The 19,643-nt window shown below is 37.0% G+C and overlaps 1 protein-coding gene across 12 annotated transcripts in view; it reads right to left on the reverse strand.

Annotated features, from left to right (window-relative positions):
- Positions 1–14,706: 14,706 nt before the first annotated feature.
- The window catches only part of TBL1X (transducin beta like 1 X-linked), a 359,711-nt gene continuing 354,774 nt past the window's right edge, over positions 14,707–19,643 (reverse strand). For all 12 annotated transcript variants that reach the window (XM_051984556.1, XM_051984558.1, XM_051984547.1 and 9 more), the window contains one exon: positions 14,707–18,563. In XM_051984556.1, coding sequence (XP_051840516.1) covers positions 18,537–18,563 — 27 coding nt within the window. In that variant the 3' untranslated portion in view covers positions 14,707–18,536. The remainder of the gene's footprint in view (positions 18,564–19,643) is intronic.

The following is a 19,643-nucleotide window of genomic DNA, read 5'->3' on the forward strand; positions in this document are numbered from 1 at the left end:
CTGTAGTTCAGTCATTTTTCAGTCTTTGTGACCCCATTTGGGGTTTTCTTGGCAGAGAAACTGGAGTGGTTTACCATTTTCCTTCTCCAGCTCGTTTTGTAGGTGAGGAAACTAAAGTAAACAAAGTTATATGATTTGGCAGATCACAGAGCTAGCATGTGTCTGAGACTGCATTTGAATTCACTGTACTAACTAGCTGTCCTGAGCCACCCAGTTGCTCCAAAGTTTATCATATGGAAGAGGAAATAGATGTTTAATTATTCTGTATTATTCTGTACCTATTTTCAATCCCTACCTCACCCCCAGTATTTGGGAAATGCCTTCCCATGACCCAATTCCTATCATTTACTGCTTCCCTGTTACTCCCAGCTTGTAGTTATCCTCATCCCAATAGAAACTCTTTTTTTAGATCCAGCCATTAAAATTACTTAGATCTCACATTTAAAAGCTTACTTTTGTCATTTTAGGAAAAACTTGCTAAGATTGGTAGAGACTAATTCTAGTGTATTTCTATATTCTTAAGAAGCTCTTGGGGATAATAGAGAAATCAAATTCAATTTTGTTGCCTTGGAACTTCTCTGGAGTATTTAGAAGCCATAAGTGGAAAGAGGATAGTTGTATGACACCCTTATCATCAGAGACAGTCAAATTCTCCTAAACATTGGGAAAATCACTCCCTCCAGGCTTCTATTTCCTCATTTTTTTTAAACAGTGGGGAGGAGAGGAAGGGAAGCTTGGACTAGATAGCTGGCAAGATACCCATTAGATCTAATATTCATGACTCGCATTTTTGTTTGTTTTTAGTTTTTGGTGGGGAGAAAGATGAGAAAATCTTTCTTTCAAAGTGTAACAGCCACTTACTGGCCTTAATCAAATGTTGATCAGTGTGGAAACTTTAACTGGTACAGTGTCCTTCTGATTTGGGTTAATTTATCCCTCCATAGAATCCTGGTAGTTCCCTGCTCCTTGGGGCTACCATGGGAGCTACCTAGTTTCCTGGCAGTTTAGCCTGACTACAACTCAGCCTCCTGAACTCAAGGACTCCATCGACCTGAAATACCCTCAGTAGCAAGGACTATAAGTGTTTGCTACCATACCCAATCTGATCCAAGTCTAAATCAGCCTTGATGAAGTGTATACTACTAGCTCATGTCCATCCAGAGTATGATAAGGCCTACTTATATAGTTGTATAGTTTTGGTTTTGTTATTTATCCTTTATCATCATGATTAGTTCATTTTCTCTGTTTCTACTTGTACTTTTGAGCTCCTCGGAGTTTATTTTAGCTGATAAACATAGATATTCTGCTACCATTCCCAGTCCCAAACTACATTGAAACCACAAACACCTTTTCTCATTTGCTAGTAGATATCATAATATATGTTACTCTTTAATTTTGTCTCTAGATATTTTTGTATTTGAAATAATCTCTAAATTAATGCTGCCTTAGTTTTTAAATTGCTATTTTTCTCTGCTGGAACATTATTTTTTCTTTTCTTTGTCTTTATTTGTAAATCATAGTTTTAAAATGATCATTTCCAAGATAATCCTGTTACCTTATCTAAAAACTACCCTACTCACTTTTGTTGATTTTTCTGCAGTATATATCCAGGTTTATTTAAATTTTCAAGAATTATTTTAAGGAACTACATAAATCTGCAGTGAACTCCTTTCTTTCTTTGGAGTGTTAGCTGTTCCTGGTAAATATATATACTGATATGTTTTATTTTGCACCAATATTTCCTCTACAGATGTTTCAGCAACTAGTACATCTTAATTCTTAACATTAAAGATAAATTTTTAGGAAGGCATTACTTCTTTGCTCACTTATTAGTGATACTTATTAGTTTATTTTCCCTTATACTAAGAACCTTTCATATTCTATCCACTTCCCTTCTCTGGGAGCCAAGATTTATTTCTTTGTAATATTACCATTTCCATATAATTGTTATTAGATAAATTACACTTCAGCTTAGTTCTTTTCCATTCTTTCCCTTTCCTGGATAGTTTCCTTAAACATATTGTTTTCGACATAATATTTCTTGCTCCAATTCCATTACCATTTTCCAGTATAAATAAAAGAAGCTTGAAAATTTAGCATGAGAAAAAAAAAGTTTCAATTCATTCAATATCCACTTACTTTCATATCTCTGGTTTATTATATAGAGTTCAGTTTACATAGACTGAAGTCTTTCTTTTTTTCTTTACTCATGTTTTTGTAGGCAGATTAAAATGAATAGAAAAGAAATGGCAATGGTGGTGGTGATGAGGAGGAGGATTGGGATGATAGTAGTGTGTAAGAGTCTGAAGAGGAATAGTGCAACAAGAAGTAAAAAGGCTTTGATGCCTGAGGCACTCGGATTCTCTGCAGCTATCAGAGATGGCCTTGTGAGCAGGAACTCTAATAGCATTGAGAACATATCATCAATGCAGGAGATGTCTCCTTCTCTTATTGGCTGTGCATGTTACCTCACAGACGCAATATAAGTAGTGGGAACCAGGAAGTAGAGTAGTGCAGATGGGATCGCATACAATAAAGACTTGTGCTCACAAGCTCCTGTGTCTGGGTGATCTGTTGAACAATGAACTACTGCTCCATGAGGCAGTGGCTAGGGATGTCGGAAGACCTGGGATTAGGTAAGACTGGTGAACAGTAACCTGGGTGGGAGGTTACAAGTGCCACCCAACGTGGGGACAGAGCTTTCAGGATCACCAGATTTTGCAAAGGAAGGTTCAACAGCCTTGTTGAGAGATGGGAAGGCAGGAAAGAATAATGGGTCAGGGTCTAAGCTTACCAGTGATCAAGCTGGATGACACAGCCATGCATACAGCTCAAGTATATGTTAGAAAGTCAGATGGGTGATTCTTTAGCAGAAAACAAGGGGCTTGCTCCTGGGCTCCAAGGCATCTTCTCCCACGTCCATTGAGTACAGTTCAGCAAGGAAAAAATCAGGAGGATATGAGAGAGTTGCTTAAGCAGATAGAACAAAAAGTGCAAGAGTTCTGCCTACAGGTTGAATCAGAGAAGAAACAAAGTTACTTTACAACAGTTAGAACAAAAGGAAACGAGATTAGAGCCAGAGAAGTGGAAGTTAAAGGGATGACTAAATATAATGGGTTAAAACTGGTTTTAAGGAATCCCACAACTTTTAAAATGAAGAAAGATTTTAACTTGGGCAGCCAGACAAGGAAGTATGAGGAGAAAAGCAAGCAGAGAGTTAGTGTCCAAAGCCCCGGAGAGTATAGCACCTGGGGAAGAGCTTTTTACTGATTTATATAGTTTGCTGCTGCTCTAGGAGATCTGTAGGACTTAGCCAACTGGGTAGGAAAAGGATTAAGTATTTTAAGTACCATGGTGAATTGGGCAGGAAAGGAATTAAGTGCATTAAGTACTTTGCTGAAGAGAAGGGGTGTGGTGCTTTTCACATTCAAAGCTCAATTTTGGATTCAAAGCTTGATTTTTCAATTCTGTCTACTGCTGAGCATACAGCCTTAGAGTATTCCCCATTTCCTGATCCTCCTCCCTTAATTCTGCCTTTATGGGTGGGAAAAGGAGGAGTGAGAGGGACAATGACACTATCAGCACTGCCCATTAAGCAGTTTTGCCCACCCCCTATGTCCTCATTATAAGAGGTGGGGCCTGGTTGCAGAGCCCCAGGCAAAAAACACTTGGGGCTTGATGGCAACCCACAGAGTCTTTAAACAAGCTGATGGGGGAAGGGGATTGCAATTAGAGAGTAGAGCTGTATGTCACTGGGACTACTGAGATATCCCCTGGAGAGTTGACATCTGACCCTATCTGGCCCATAGATCTCTTGCTTCCACACACAGTTTGACCATTTTACTTCCTGAGAGTGCTTAAAAAACAGTGTCCATTCATACACTGATGTGGAAAACTGGGGAATGTATAGCTAATATCCCAGTCACTAATACAGGTAGGCAATGTGTGATTTATCACCCAGGAGAAGTAGTAGCATCAGGCCTCCTGATATACACTCCTGATAGGTAATTTGGTGATATATATCCAGATTTTGACTCCCAGCAACAGAATCCAGGAATATTCTGGACTGCAGCTGCTATATATTTCTTGCGCCAATTCCATTACCATTTTTCATTGAAAAGGTTGGTAGACATGGGTGCAGATCATACAGTCATTAGAGGTGCCAGTTGGCCCAGTCATTGGCCAAAGATTATAGCAAACATAAGAGGATAAGCAACATACGAGGATCAATAGTAGCTGAAAATAGTGTTATCCCTTTGAAATGGAAATTTGAAGATAAGACAAGAGTTTTTACTCCTTTTGTAGTTAAAAAAATCCCCATCAATCTGTGAGGAAGAGACATCTAAACTAGTGGAAAAATTCAGGCATTGTTAGATATAGTACAGGAGCAACTTGACCAAGGACATTTATACGCTTCTCTAAGTCCTTGGAATTCTCCTGTATTTATTATAAAAAAAGAAATCTGGAAAATGGAGGATGTTGACTGATTTGAGAAAAGTGAATGACATATGGAAACTATGGGAACTCTTCAGCCTGGACTTCCATCTCCTACTCAATTGTCTAGGGAATGGCCTCTTTGGGTTATAGACATTAAGGATTGTTTCTATTCTATCATTCTGGATAAGGAGGATATGTAAAGATTTGCCTTTTCAGTACCCAGGGTTAATTTAGCTGAGCCTTATAAAAGATTTGAATGGGCAGTTTTGCCACAGGGAATGAAAAATAGCCCTACTGTGTGTCAAATGTATGTGGCTGCTACTCTTACTCCAGTAAGGAAAGCATTTACAGAAATTATGTTATTACATTACATGGATGATATCTTGGGATGTGCACCTGAGGAACAAATGTTAGAAACATGTCTACAAAAGACCATAGAAACACTAAGGAACTACCAATTGTATATAGCCCCAGAAAAAATTCAAAGGCAAGCACCTTTTTAATATTTAGCATATGAAGTATATCCTAAGGTGCTTACAGTACAAAAACTTTCCTTAAGAACAGAGAAGCTATACACCTTAAATGACTTTCAGAAATTGATAGGAGATATCCAATGGATGTGTCCAGTATTAGGATTACAACAGTGGCTGGGAAAATTGGAAATTAGTAAGACAGAAACTAGGCATTGACCCACACTTAACATCATACACCAAGATAAGGTCAAAATGGGTTCATGACCTATAAAGAATGAGATTATAAATAAATTGGAAGAGCATAGGATAGTTTACCTCTCAGACCTGTGGAAGAGGAAGGAATTTATAACCAAAGAAGAACTAGAGATCACTATTGACCACAAAATAGAAAATTTTGATTATATCAAATTGAAAAGTTTTTATACAAACAAAACTAATGCAGACAAGATTAGAAGGGAAACAATAAACTGGGAAAACATTTTTACAGTCAAAGGTTCTGATAAAGGCCTCATTTCCAAAATATATAGAGAATTGACTCTAATTTATAAGAAATCAAACCATTCTCCAATTGATAAATGGTCAAAGGATATGAACAGACAATTCTCAGACGAAGAAATTAAAGCTATTTATAGCCATATGAAAATATGCTCCAAATCATTATTAATCAAAGAAATGCAAATTAAGACAACTCTTGAGATCCCACTACATACCTGTCAGATTGGCTAGAATGACAGGGAAAGATAATGCGGAATGTTGGAGGGGATGTGGGAAAACAGGGACACTGATACATTGTTGGTGGAATTGTGAACACATCCAGCCATTCTGGAGAGCAATTTGGAACTATGCTCAAAAAGTTATCAAACTGTGCACACCCTTTGATGCAGCAGTGTTTCTACTGGGCTTATACACCAAAGAGATACTAAAGAAGGGAAAGGGACCTGTATGTGCCAAAATGTTTGTGGCAGCCCTGTTTGTAGTGGCTAGAAGATGGAAAATGAATGGATGCCCATCAATTGGAGAATGGCTCGGTAAATTGTGGTATATGAATGTTATGTAAGAAATGACCAGCAGGATGAATACAGAGAAGACTGGCAAGACTTACATGAACTGATGCTAAGTGAAATGAGTAGAACCAGGAGATCATTATATACCTCAACAACAATATTCTGATGGAAGTGGATCTCTTCGATAAAGAGAACTAATTCAGTTTCAATTGATCAAGGATGGACAGAAGCAGCTACACCCAAAGAAAGAACACTGGGAAATGAATATAAACTGCTTGCATTTTTGTTTTTCTTCCCAGGTTATTTCTACCTTCTGAATCCAATTCTCCCTGTGCAACAAGAAAACTGTTTGGTTCTGCACACATATATTGTATCTAGGATATACTATAACCTATTTAACATGTAAAGGACTGCTTGCCATCTGGGGAAGGGGGGAGGGGAAAAATCGGAACAGAAGTGAGTGCAAGGGATAATGTTGTAAAAAATTACCCTGGCATGGGTTCTGTCAATAAAAAGTTATTAAAAAATAAAGAAAAAAAGGGGAAAAAAAGGATTACAACAGGTATTATCAATTACAACAAATATATGATATTTTAAGGGAAGACATTGCTTTAAACTCACCATGCCAGCTTGCAAAAGAAACTCAAGAGGCTTTGAGAGAATTTGAATTGGCTTTATCCAATGTGGTTGAAAGAGTCACTCAAAAAGCTTTGGAAATATCAGTTTTTGCTATAAAAGAGGCACCCACAGCAGTTTTTCATTAAGGAGACTGTGTGATAAAGGGGGGGTGAACCTTCAAGCACAGCCAGACCAAATCCTTACTCCTTACCTAGTGTTTGTGGCTAGAATCTTATTAAAGTCCATTGAGTAGTGCAGTTATCTGGGATAAGACCTGACAAGATATACAACTTTTATATCAATGCACAAATTAATGTATGCTGTGAAACCATTCCAAATTTTATTGGCCACAGCTCCAAATTTTACACATGGGTCTCCATTAAAGATAACCCAGCTATTATATAATTGGCAATGAATTTTTGAAGAAAAGATTTCTAAGCTTCCTCTTAAAGGACCAATTAGATTTACAGATGCATCCAAACATAATATTTGAGCTGTACACTCTCGTGACTTAACTATAAAGAGAGTAGTCAGAACTCCTTTTCAGTCCACTCAGCAGAATGAATTGTATCCAATCATTCTAGCTCTTACTTATTATCCAGGAGATGTAAATATAATATCTGATTCAGCCTATTCAGTAGGTGTGGTACAAAGAATTGCCACAGCCCAAATAAAATTTGTAGCGTCCAATATATATCAGCTCTTTAAGGAACTTCAAGAGAAAGTGAGAAAACGTCCAGGTAAGTATTATATCTTGCATGTCCATGGAAATTCAAAGGCAGATAGATTTCTAACCATGTTGGCCAATACTCCTTTATTTCAGGAAGCCCAAGAATCTCTTTCTAAATATCATCAGGCTGCTTGAGCTTTACATTTGCAATTTAGGATAACAAAAGAAGAAGCTAGAAGTACAGTAAAAGCCTGTACAGCTTGCCTTCCTTTCCAAGCTCCTACACTCCCCTCCAGGGAAAACCCTCGTGGTTTGAGACCCGATGCAATTTGGCAAATGGACGTCACTAATGTTAAGAGGTAGAGCATCCACGTAACCATGGATATACATTCTCAATTCCTCATGGCTTCACTCCAATCTGGGGAAGTGGTTAGGCATGTGATCAGCCATTTTTATCATTGTTTTTCTATTGCAGGAGTCCCATGTGCATTTAAGACAGATAATGGACCAGCTTGTACATCTTTTACCTTTTGGTCCTTCTGCATTGAATTTGGCCATTGCCCATTCCACTCATATCCCATATAACCCTACTGACCAAGCCATTATTGGACAGCTAATCATACCCTCAAGGTGCTCCTGTCTAAACAAGAAAAGGGAGTATTGGGGTTTAAATGACCCTCTACCTGACTCATGCAAGTTCGTTTAGATGCAGTAATATATACATACAATTACCTGCAATTTCATAATCTGTGAATTTTACCCCAGCAAGGCGTTTTTGGTACATGCAAAAGGCACAGTTGAATAATAAACTGGCCAATAAGGACAAGAGCCATCTTTTCCACGGTGATATAGAAGAGCTTAGATGGCATCTGGAAGGGCCCAGGTTGGGTTAAGGTTTGAGCTCTTGTCATTCCAGATACAGACTCAATAGCAGAGGAGTGGATCCCAATCAGGAACATCTGTCACCTTGGGGAACCAAGAAGAGAAGGACCATGACACCAAAAAATGGCGAACACAGCACCAGTGGAATTGGACTGCTCTGGTTGATGCGTAATGCTTAGAGACTGACAAGACTGGACAATGGACTTGGGTGCTTCTCCCACAGCCTCCTACTATTCATATGGTAGGCTTGGGGGGAAGCTTTGCCCCATTTTCCTCTTGTAGACAATGTCTTTAAATTAGTGGGTGAAAAACCAGCATGCCCACCTGCCAAGGTTAGTGAGACAGTGCTACAGGACATGACTTTTTTTGTATAAACCCTCCCTTGTGCCTTACTTTGCTGGATACCAATGGGTGTATACAATTGTAACCACTGAACTTTACCTCAGGTATTTATTTAGTACATGACTTATAACATTCTACTTCCCTGATCATGGCTTTCTTGAGTGGGTTGAACACCATGTTACCTTTTCTTGGTTCTGGGCTTTGCTAGGATCTCTCTTGCCATTTTATTTTTTGTTTGCCTTTATCCTATTTTTATATGCTTTGTAATCTCACTGATTAAATGAGTTGTTGATGTCAAAGCTAGTTTGATGTTAGGAGCCCTCTGGCTAAACAGGAAAAGGGAGTTGTAAGGGTCTGAAGAGGAACCTCACACAGTGTACTTCAATGAAGAAGTACAAAGGTTTGATGCCTGAGGCACCGGATGTGATCTCTGTAGCTAGTAGAGACCGCCTCATGAGTGGGAGCTCTAGCCTCATGGATAATACATCATCAATGGGAGACATCTCCTCTTATTGGCTGTGCGTGTGACCTCAAATAGGACTTCAGGACCTACGGGGACCAGGAAGCAGAGTGGTGCAGGATGTGATCACACACAATAAAGACTTGAGCTTACAAGCTCCTGTGAACTCTATTGAACAATGAACTGCTGCTCTATGAGGCAGTGGCCAGAGACATCTGAAGACCTGGAATTAGCTAAGACTGGAGATCTGTAACCTGGGTGGGAGGTTACAGTAGTGGTGACGATGATATGCATCATAGAATAATGGATAGAGAGAACTAACTTTGGCTGAAAGAGCTAAAATCAGATCCTATCTTTTCCATGCTGAGGAACCATGGGTAAGTAAGTTACTCAAACTTTCAGTGTCCCAGACAAGACTAAATGTAACATGCACAGAAGACCCGAGTTCAAATTCCTTCTCAGACACTAGGTACCCCACTTAGACCACTTAACCTTTATGAACCTGTTTCCTCATTTGTAAAATAAATATACCAGAGGGAACTAACTCAGGATTGTAGCCAGGATCAGATGAGATAATGCAAGTGAAGTATTTTGTAAACTTTAAGGTGCTATACAAATGACATTCTTTCTTTCTTTTTTTTTTTTTTTTTTTTCATTTTTTTCAATGGAGCTCATGTAGAAATAGTCTGGAGTCCTGTCTTAACCTTTTTTATTTAATGTTCTATAAACTGTTGCAAGGTGAATAAAGTAACAGATTTTTAAAACTTAAATACAAAGTTTTAGGATGCAAGATTATCTTCTGTAGGTTCACTGAAAGTATTTTCAATTAAAATTTAGTAGCAGAGTTGGGTACAAGAAGACAGAAGTACATGTCTAAAGTCATGAAGACCTGAGTTCAAATTCTGCCTTAAACTTTCCAGCTGTCTGGGCAAGTTACTTAATTCTGTTTGCCTCAGTTTCCTCATTTATAAAATGAGCTGGAGAAGGAAATAGCAAACCACTGCAGCCTCTTGGCCAAGAAAACCCATATGAGATCAGGAAGAATTGGATATGACTGGAAAAAAAAACAAACTGAATAACTGGACAACAATTTGGTTTGTGATAATGATGTGGTTCCAAGAGAGCTGATCGTTTGAGTTCTCCATATACTTTTGAGGGCTGTATTTTTATGTAGTATGTAAATCTGCCCTTCATCAGGCTATGAAAGATCAAAGAGCATCTGATGTATAATGAAAGCCAACAGAGCATGTCTTGCTAGGCATTTGGTACCTGATAAATTTTTATAGCCTGTGGTATGGTATGGCACCATGTTCATTGTTTCCTTGGCATGATATACACTGATTACTAAGACTGACAGTCCTTAAGGATAACCACAATGTCTGATTCTAGATTGCTATTGTAAAACGACATCTTCATTTTTTACAAACAAACCTGCATAATTCCACCATTTTTTGATGGCTCTCTGTTGACATGTTGTTGGCTGATTCATGCTAGTATTGTCATCCAGGGAAGATCTTTTATTTCTATCCTATTTCATATAAAGAGTACATAAGTAAACTTTAATCTTTTGATTACATTTGACAAGACCAATGACATATTCTTGTTACCAGCCTTTACTAGTTTAGTGAAGTGATGCCAGATTATATCAAAAGTAGAGGGTATCCCAAAATTCTTCAAGCAAGTTTTAAACTTAACCGTTCTATACATTTTACTAATAAAATTACAGTAAATAATAAAACATCATTAAATTTATTAATTAAAATTTAGGAATTATATATTGATAACATTTATAATAATTCCAAGATTTATTAATTAGGTGGTGAGAATTTTAACTGGCTGGGTCTATGATTTTATTAATGTACTAAATGCTTAGTAAGGGACTCCCTTTGCTGATACAAATTAATTGCAGTTTATAGTATGGAAAAGTTGCCAGGGTGCTTTGAAAATAAATAACTTGTCCAGGGGTCACATGGTTGGTATGCATCAGACTTCCACTCAGTTCTTTCTGATTTCAAGGTGAACCCTCTGCTCTTGCATGTTTCCTCTCATTATATATGTGTAGAACATCAACAAAAAAAATGACTGATAATATCAGCTAATATTAAGAGCAGTAACAATAATATTGCTATTTGTTGTTGGTTGTTTTATCTGTGTTTGTTGGTGATCCTATTTGAGATTTTCTTGGCAAACATCCTGCCATTTCCTTCTCCAATTCATTTTGCAGATGAGAAAACTGAGGCAAACAGAGTTAAGTGATTTGCCTGGGGTCACACAGCTTATGCATGTCTGAGGTAAAATTTGAACTTGGGTTCACCACATAGCTGCCATGTATTATTATTAGCTGACATTATATAAACAATTAAGTATCCAAATGGTTTTCCATCTAGCTGAACAGGCTCATTAGTTAAAAGGAAATGCTGGTGTTCATTTTTGTAGGATGCCGTGACTCATGTTCATCTTTCTACCAATTTTTCTATCTGGGCCGGTAGGCTCCCACTGTCTCTCTGGAAGTAAGAACTCTTCTCTTCCCCAGAAAAGTAGAAAGTTATTTTCCCCCTCTCACCTTCAAGAGACCTTGAAGAGAGGTCTCTTCAAATAACTAGATTATTTTACATAATCCTTCAGAGATTCAACTGCTACTATAACCCATAGAATATACATTACTAGGCATTGTTTCATTTTTGTTTTGGCATCTCTAGTACCTAGAATAGTGTATGGCATATAATTGGTGTTTAATCCATGCTTTTTAAATGAATGAACAGTTATGAGAATCAGGTGACTTGATGCCTACTTATAAGCAAGTAACAATGCAACAAATATTTTAAGGCAAGATTACCCTGGTAGGAGTTTTTTCTTCTAAGTAGGGAGTCCCAAATGACAGTAGAAAAGCCTTTTGAGAATCATAGACTAAGAGGTTTTAACTTGAAAGTTTACAATAGTTCAGTCATTTAAACTTTGTAAAAGCATTTGGCCCTAATGAACAGTTCCATGTATTTAAAAACAAACAAATAAAAAACTAAAAAAACTCTTGAGTCTTCCTAATAAGAGGAATGACCAGCATTGCTAGAAGTTGTCAATATCCTCTCTGATAATTAATGTCCTCTCCAGAAATTGGCAGTGATTACTTTGTGATGCATCTATTTGTAGCTTTTAGCCACTTCTCAGAGATTTACTGTGCATTGTGAAGCATTATTTATGATCTTTTAGAATTTTCCTTTAAAACTATAGCAGAGGAGCAGCTAAATGGCAAGTGGGTACAGTATTGACCCTGGAGTCTGGAGGACTTGAGTTCAAATGTGACTTTAGGCATATAACACTTACTAGCTAACTGATCTTGGGCAAGTCACTTAACTCTAATTGCCTGGCAAAAAGAAAATTAAAAAAAAAAACAATAGAAATATGTCAAATTGGTCTTTGTTCAAACCATTTGACTTTGATCTTGCTATCTGACTACATGAAGTGAAAAATTGGTTTTCCAGGGTGGTCATTATTTCTTCGTTGTTAAAGCATTTAATTGGGAATCAGTTCTAACATATGAGTTGCATGACCTGGGTGTCTGGCGAAATCTGGGTTTTTTTGCCCCCATATGGTACACAATAGGGCCACCATCATTCATTTGCAGGCTTAATCTTAGCCTTCAACCCGAGATCAGCCTAGTTCCTAGAATCTGGTGACTCAACATTTTTACTTTTTCAAATGATCATGCTTATTTAAACTATATCCTGCTTACAGAATGTATGGGATGTACATAAGTATGTGTGTTGTGTGTGTGTGTGTATTGTGGGGGAGCTTTGCCTTATTCCTTATTGCCCACAATACCTGCTGATTGTTTTTCTGCTCAGCCCCCTATCTAACAGGCTGTTTATACTGATGAGGGGGTCTTATTTATTTGCTGGGATACTCCACCTAGGGCCATGATTGGTTCTAAACCGTTTGCCTGCCTTACTGGGCTATTCACCATTCCTGTGATTTTCCAAGTCAAAATATTTTTCTTTAGTTACTCATTTCCTTACATATGATGTCTCTTCTCATGGGAATATAAGCTACTATAGGGCAAGGAGTATTATTTGTGTGTGTGTGTGTGGTACATGAATTAAATAAATTCTATCTTCACTCATTCAGCTTTTTCTTCCATTTATTGCCTAAAGTTGCATGGCAATAACATTGCATATGGGGTTGGAAGATAAATTCAAATCCTGGCCCTATCTTTTATTAGCTGTAAAGTAGGTTGCTTTACTTCTCTATGTCCACTTCCTCATTGATAACATAGTTTCCTGACACAACTACTTGCCCAGAATACCTCCAAGCATCCATTTCTGGGGGATGATTTCCTCTGTCTATATGGGATTTTCCTCTTTTGGTCCCCAGTTGTACCTTTTTTGGTTCTAATGCCTTATTCCTGAAAAAATAAATAAATAAGACATAGGAAGAAAATAAGCAATTATTAAGCACCTATTATATGTCAGGCACTGTGGTATTATCCTCCTCACTTTATGGATGATGATACTAAGGCTAAAGTGGAATGATTTGTCAGTCATTTAGCTAATGTCAGGTACTATATCTGAACTCAAATCTTCTTGACTTTAGGCCTACAGCTCTATTCACCAGTAAAGTATGTAGGAAAATGGGGTTTCTATTCTATGGCAATCAAAGAAATATTTAAATCACCTAATAAACAGTGTCTTTTCTACATGTAGTTTAGAAACATAGTGGGGTTAGAGAAATATGAAAATATAATTTTTTTTCTGTGAAAAATAAATGATTAAATCAGGTTTAGAGTTATATCAGTAATATTGGATACTTTTTTTACTCCTAAAGTAATGTCCTTTTACTATTTTGACAAATGAAAGCATATTCAAGGAATTGTCTGAAACTAAAACTAGGTTTTTCTTGTCTGAATGGTTAAGTTATAATTCTTTTGGGGCAGCTAGGTATGATAGTGGATAAAGTGCTAGGACTTGGGAGTCAAGATATGAATGCAAATCTTTCCTCGAATACTCATCAATGGATGGGTGATCCTGGGCTAATCACTTAACCTCCCATCCTCAGTTTCCCCATTTGTAAATAAATAAAAATAAAGTTAATAGATTCTATCTCCCAGGGCTGTTATAAGGATCAAATGCAATTATATATGGAAAGCACTTTGTCAACTTTAAAATTCCATATATAAATGTTAGCTATTACTATTATTTTTATCATGTGAAGTTATATCCTTATACTCTCTCACACTCTTCCCATTCTGTCACTTCATTTACAATGAATCTTATAGTATGACAGTCTTTATTACACATATAGTGAATCTAAAAAAAAGAGATAATTATAATATTTTGGAAGACTTACAGATTAAAAAAAAAACTGAAATAATTTTCTTATTTGTCTTAACTCTTTTGATCTTCGACTTTAATATTAATTTTTTAAGAGCTCAAACTCCCAAAGGTTTGGGTGTCTGACTGGTAAGAATATACCTGTTGAGATAAAACAACCATCTTGAAACAAACAATGAAAAAAAACCTCCTTCTAAGGAAAAAAAAAAAGCTATACTTGCCATAAATAGTGGTTGATGCTATTTCCAGCTAAGGATACATAGCTGTAGTTGTTTTAAAGTATGCAGTTGTGATGATACATAAATAAGTCTTACTCAAGCAAGACTTTAGAAGGCAATCTGTAATTTTTTTTGGTGATAATCATTTCAAAACAAGGTCTGATTTAACTTCAATGGCTCAGCAGTTTTGAAAAGAAATCTAAGTTATTAATTCCCTACCAAGAATGTGTACATATATGTGAATGATCCAGGAAGAATAAGAAACAACACCCACAAAGTTTTCTAATATCAAAATATAGCAATTTATTCAAGACACTGAATATGATCTGTTGATTCTCTCCTTGAAACAAATGAGTTACGACACACAAGGTGATTTTTAAGTGTGTGGTGAGTAGGGAGTGGCAGGGGAACAAAATGGGTCAATGTTGACTTAACTGAACTTGGGAAATGCTGACGGAGAACCAAGTCTGGCTGCAAGTCTGACACAGACAATAAAAACTGCACAAGCCAGAATTCAAAAACTTCAGTGAGTGGATGAAAACATTTCTGCATTTGACAAGAAACACAATTTTTAAAAAAGGCAAAACAAAGATTTTTTTTTTTTTTAAGGAAAAAAATAACAACAAAAAGCAGACCCTTACGTTGGACAAAGTGCACATCACTTGGCTCTGAAATGATCTATTTTTTCTTTAAAAAAAGACAAATCAAAAGTAAAGTCCTACAATGTAGCATGGGGTTAGTGCGTGTTCAACCCTGTCCGATTAGGCCCTTTTTGTCCCCCCATGGAACCAACTCAATGCTTCCTAGGTGAAAGATGCAGTACTCTTTCTCACACTGAGCTCAGGCACAGGCCCTCCAACATAGCTGTTCATCTTTTCAAACTCAGTTGAAGACAGTCAGTGAAGGAGATTTATTTACTCTGCTCATAGAATCAGGGCATTTGGTCACTAAGTCATTAAGTACTTCTGTTTCTCACAATTTTTAAGAATTGTAAACAAAGTTAATTGATAAAAATAAAACAAACTGTCCTTTGAAAAATATAAAGATGAATCCACCATCTCATTGGTAGTAGGGCAGACATCTTGAATAAGTAGTTACTCATGGATGAACAAAATGATTTTTTTTTTTCTGCTGGGGTTGATGGATTTGTGTGGGATCATCCATGCTCTGTTAGCTGGTTCTTTGTGAACCAGTGACATGCTTTGGAAAGACAGATGCCTAGGTCAAAGGGTTTCATCTGTGGCCTGAAGAAATTTTTTCCTGCTGGGAAACTAACATAGCTTCCTGAGCACAGTGCTCTAATTCAATCTGATCATGCAGACGGGGTTCAAATTTACCAAGAGGTAAAATGAAAATACTTCAGTAAGACCCTGGCTGCTCACATTAATATTTAGATTGTCTAACAGGTTCTTCAGATTCCTTGCCTCCATTTTTTCTTTTTTTTTTTGATGGTGGCGGTTGGTAGGGGTGGTCACTGGTGGTAAGCATTAAAAATGGGGCCACTACCTTCTGACAACATTCACTTGGATATTTAGAGATGGTTAAATTTGTACAGTGATTTATTTTGGGGGAAGGGTGAGTGTGGTTCTTGTAGAAGAAGACTAAAGATGGCACTAACCACACTGTTCCACAAATCTACCTAGACAGCAAGGCAGTCGTCATGTTATTTTAAAATCAATTAATTGGGCCCACTGTCTTCCAAAAAGGGAATGGTGAAACCTTTAGCTTGGCTTTGTTTTAAGTGCCTGGGGAACAAATAGATGAAAAAAAATACTCTGATCATAAGCAGAGCACTTCATTGGTCCTCTAGAGGACAGATCTTGGATAATTCAAATACCCAAGTGGTATCTTGTTAATCATCCTGGAACAATTAATAAAAACAAAACAAAGCAAAACAAAACAAAAAAACCATGCAACAGTTTTGGTAACTGCTTCAATTCTATTCCAAAATACTATTGGAAGCTCTTCTCATTTCATGGAGACAGGCTTCCCTCTCCACAGAGAATAATTCATTTTTTTCAAGAATACCCCTGATCATCCCTGGAACATGCACCCAGCTGGAATCTATCTGTTATCAGCAGCCCACAGGGGCCCCAATTACCAGACCAACCCATTGATCCCATCCTAGGCTTGCAATAAAATACATGATTTTTTGTAAAAAAAGAGCCTCCCTCCTCTCCTCTCCTAAGTATTTTCCCCTATTGCTAATCTTAAAAATAAGCCAGTGTAGGATTTTGAAAAAATAGTGCAAAAGATCACCTGATCACGATAATATGGAGCTCCGCTAGGAACACAAAGAAATTACTATCTTAAAAACAATCGTAAAAAGATTTATTATTCAAACAAACATTCTCCCCATTTTCTCATCAGGGAAAGTAATTATAAAGAGCGGCAGAAATTATTAATAATATCCTACCTACATATTTCATCCTCAGGAAGGAAAAATCTTCCTCACATTTATTTTGGTTATTCTCTAAAGTCTGATCTTGGAGCCTTTTAAAGTCTACTCTGTGATGACTAGCCAATGGTAATCTCTAGAATGGTGATGATACCAAAGAGCTGTGTCTGTTACTGCAAAAAAAAAGGGAAAAAAAAGAAAAAAAAATGAAAAAAAAAGGAATGAATAATAGTTGAAATCATGCCTTGGGGGTAGGTTTTAATGGCACCTTCGGCACCTTCCACACCTTATGAGTTTGGAAATTTCTGTTGAGTCCTAGTGCCTATAGTTTGTCACTGTTAGCTACTAAAGTGAATCTAAAGCTTGAAAAATGAAATACTGTACTTAGAACCAAGAGTTTGAATTTTTTTTTTACACACGCAACAAGCTGATGTGTTAATAAAATAACTCACACAGTAAGTGGGGTAGAGAAGGTTGATATCTGTTCAACCAAATTTTTCCTATAGCATTTCATGAGGCAAAGAGGAAAAGGGATACTGCATCTTTAAGTACTTCAAAATCGGTGTCTTTTACATGAATCACACAAATCTGCCTATTTCTGGTGGCAACTTTAGGTTTTTAAAATCGTTTAACATAAAAAATATTTTTTCCAAAAATACTCCAGGTTCTTTCTCTAATAAGTCATCTTTTCCTGTAAAAAGCTCCCCTCGCCTTCTACTCTCACATAAAGCACTTAATACACAATTTATTGAAAAGTGCCCCTTATGCTAAGGTCTAAAGCATGGAGGACTAAAAGAAAGAGAGAAGGAGTTAATGAAAAGATGAAGGTGGGCATGATAAAAGAGGAGGAAAAGGAAGAGGAAGAGGAAAGCTGTCTTTCAAAAATTTTGTTATGTCCATTAGGCTGTATCTATTGTGGGCTTACTGAACAAATAAAAAGAAAATTAAAAAAAGGGGAGGGGGAAGGAAAAAATAAAAGAGGAAGAACAAAACTGAAGAGGGGAGGAGGGGAAATCCCAGTTCCAATCTAAGCCTGTAAGTGTCCAGGCTACAATATTCCAGCGGATAGAAAAACCATTGAACAAAAAGAATTCTAGAAAATAGAAAGTGTTGAGATTACAAAGTCGCGCATTTCATCAGTACAAACTGGTCTCTGAACGTCCTTTGGGAAAGCAACTGTAGTGTCCAAATTGGAAGGAAAAAAAAACACCACAAGGAGGAGGAATTTTTTTCCCTTTTGGTTTATCACAGCATTTTGCTTTTTTTGTTTTTGTTGGTTTTTTTTTTTTTTTTTTTTTTTTTTTGGCACAGCTTTCATGGTTTTGTTTTGTTTTTTTTCCCAGTCATCAGAATGAGTTCTCAGGTGCAAACCCAACAGTTGCAATGTCTAGCTGGTGGCTTCATGCTTCCAAGGCTGAATGTTCCAGGTGGAAACCATCCTTTCCCCTGTGATATGACTGTGTTTGTGTGTGTGTGTGTGTGTATGTGTGTGTGTGTGTGTGTGTGTGTGTGTGTTTATTTTTTACTCCTTGATGAAGATTACAGAAAAATACTAGACTCCTTGTGGCCAGGGAGAATTGTTGTCATTGTACACTCTAACTTAAGTCAAGTTTGTACAGTTTTGAGCTGTTAGAATTGTTTTTGAAGAGTGCTGCTACCCCACACATTCACTGCTGGTCCATTTAAAAATTTTTCTATAGGCTTTTGCCTTTATTTCCGCAGATCTAGAACACAAACCTGGAAGGAAAGAGAAAGATATCATTATTATGAGAGGCTTTGAGTACATTCATTCTAATTCTACAAATTCAGTCTAATATCTCACAAATGACTCTTGTTTGATACACTAAGAACCACTCAAAATATAGGCTAAACACTTCAAAAAGCATTTCTTAAGTACCTAGCATATACCTGGTCCTGGGAATACAAAGGAAAAAAAAAAAAGAGATGAAACTATTCCTGTTCTCGAGAAGCTCATATTCTACTAAAGAGCAGGGAAAAGAGTGAATAATATATACAAGTATATCAATAATGCAAGGTAATTTGAAAGAAGGGCAGAATACTGACAAGTAGAGGATCACAGGAGGCTTAACACAAGGGTGACAGCTGAACTGAACCCAAAATGAGAATAATGGCAAAGCCAGATTGTAGAAGGCTTAAATTAAATGCCAGGCTCTGAATTTTCTATTTTCTGAAAATAATGGGGAACTTCTAAAATTTTGTGAATAGAGGAGTGGCAAAGTTAGCATAGAGTGGATATGATCTTCTCAAAGAAAGTATGGACATTGGTGGACTTTAAGTCTAGTGATAGGATATATTTCTAGAAAGCATGCCCCCAAGGTTTCATTTTTGGCTTTGTAGTACCAAACACATAGCAGGTATTTAGTAAATGTTTGTTGAATGCCTAGTCCACAATAAGTGCTTAACAAATAATTTGTTGCATGGTACCTAGTTATATAATAAGTGTTTAATAATTGTTGAATGGTGCCTAGTGCACAGTAGGTGCTTAATAAAGTCTGCTGAATGGTATCTAGTTACAGTTAGTGTTGAATGGCATCTGGTACACAGCAGGTGCTTAATAAGTGTTTGTTGAATGGTACCTAGTTACATAGTAGGTGTTTAATAACTTTGTTGAATGGTGCCTAGTATATAGTAGGTGCTTAATAAATGTTTGACAAATGACTTGACTTCTAGGTATGACACTCATGAGCAGTGTGGAACTGAGAAAACCACATAACTGGGGCTCAGTTTTCTTATCCAAAAAGATGAGTGATTTGGACTAGATTATTGTCTTCTGAGAGGAAGAGGAGAAAAAAGAGA

The sequence above is a fragment of the Antechinus flavipes genome, chromosome 3 (assembly GCF_016432865.1).
Source record: "Antechinus flavipes isolate AdamAnt ecotype Samford, QLD, Australia chromosome 3, AdamAnt_v2, whole genome shotgun sequence".
Lineage (NCBI taxonomy): Eukaryota > Metazoa > Chordata > Mammalia > Dasyuromorphia > Dasyuridae > Antechinus > Antechinus flavipes.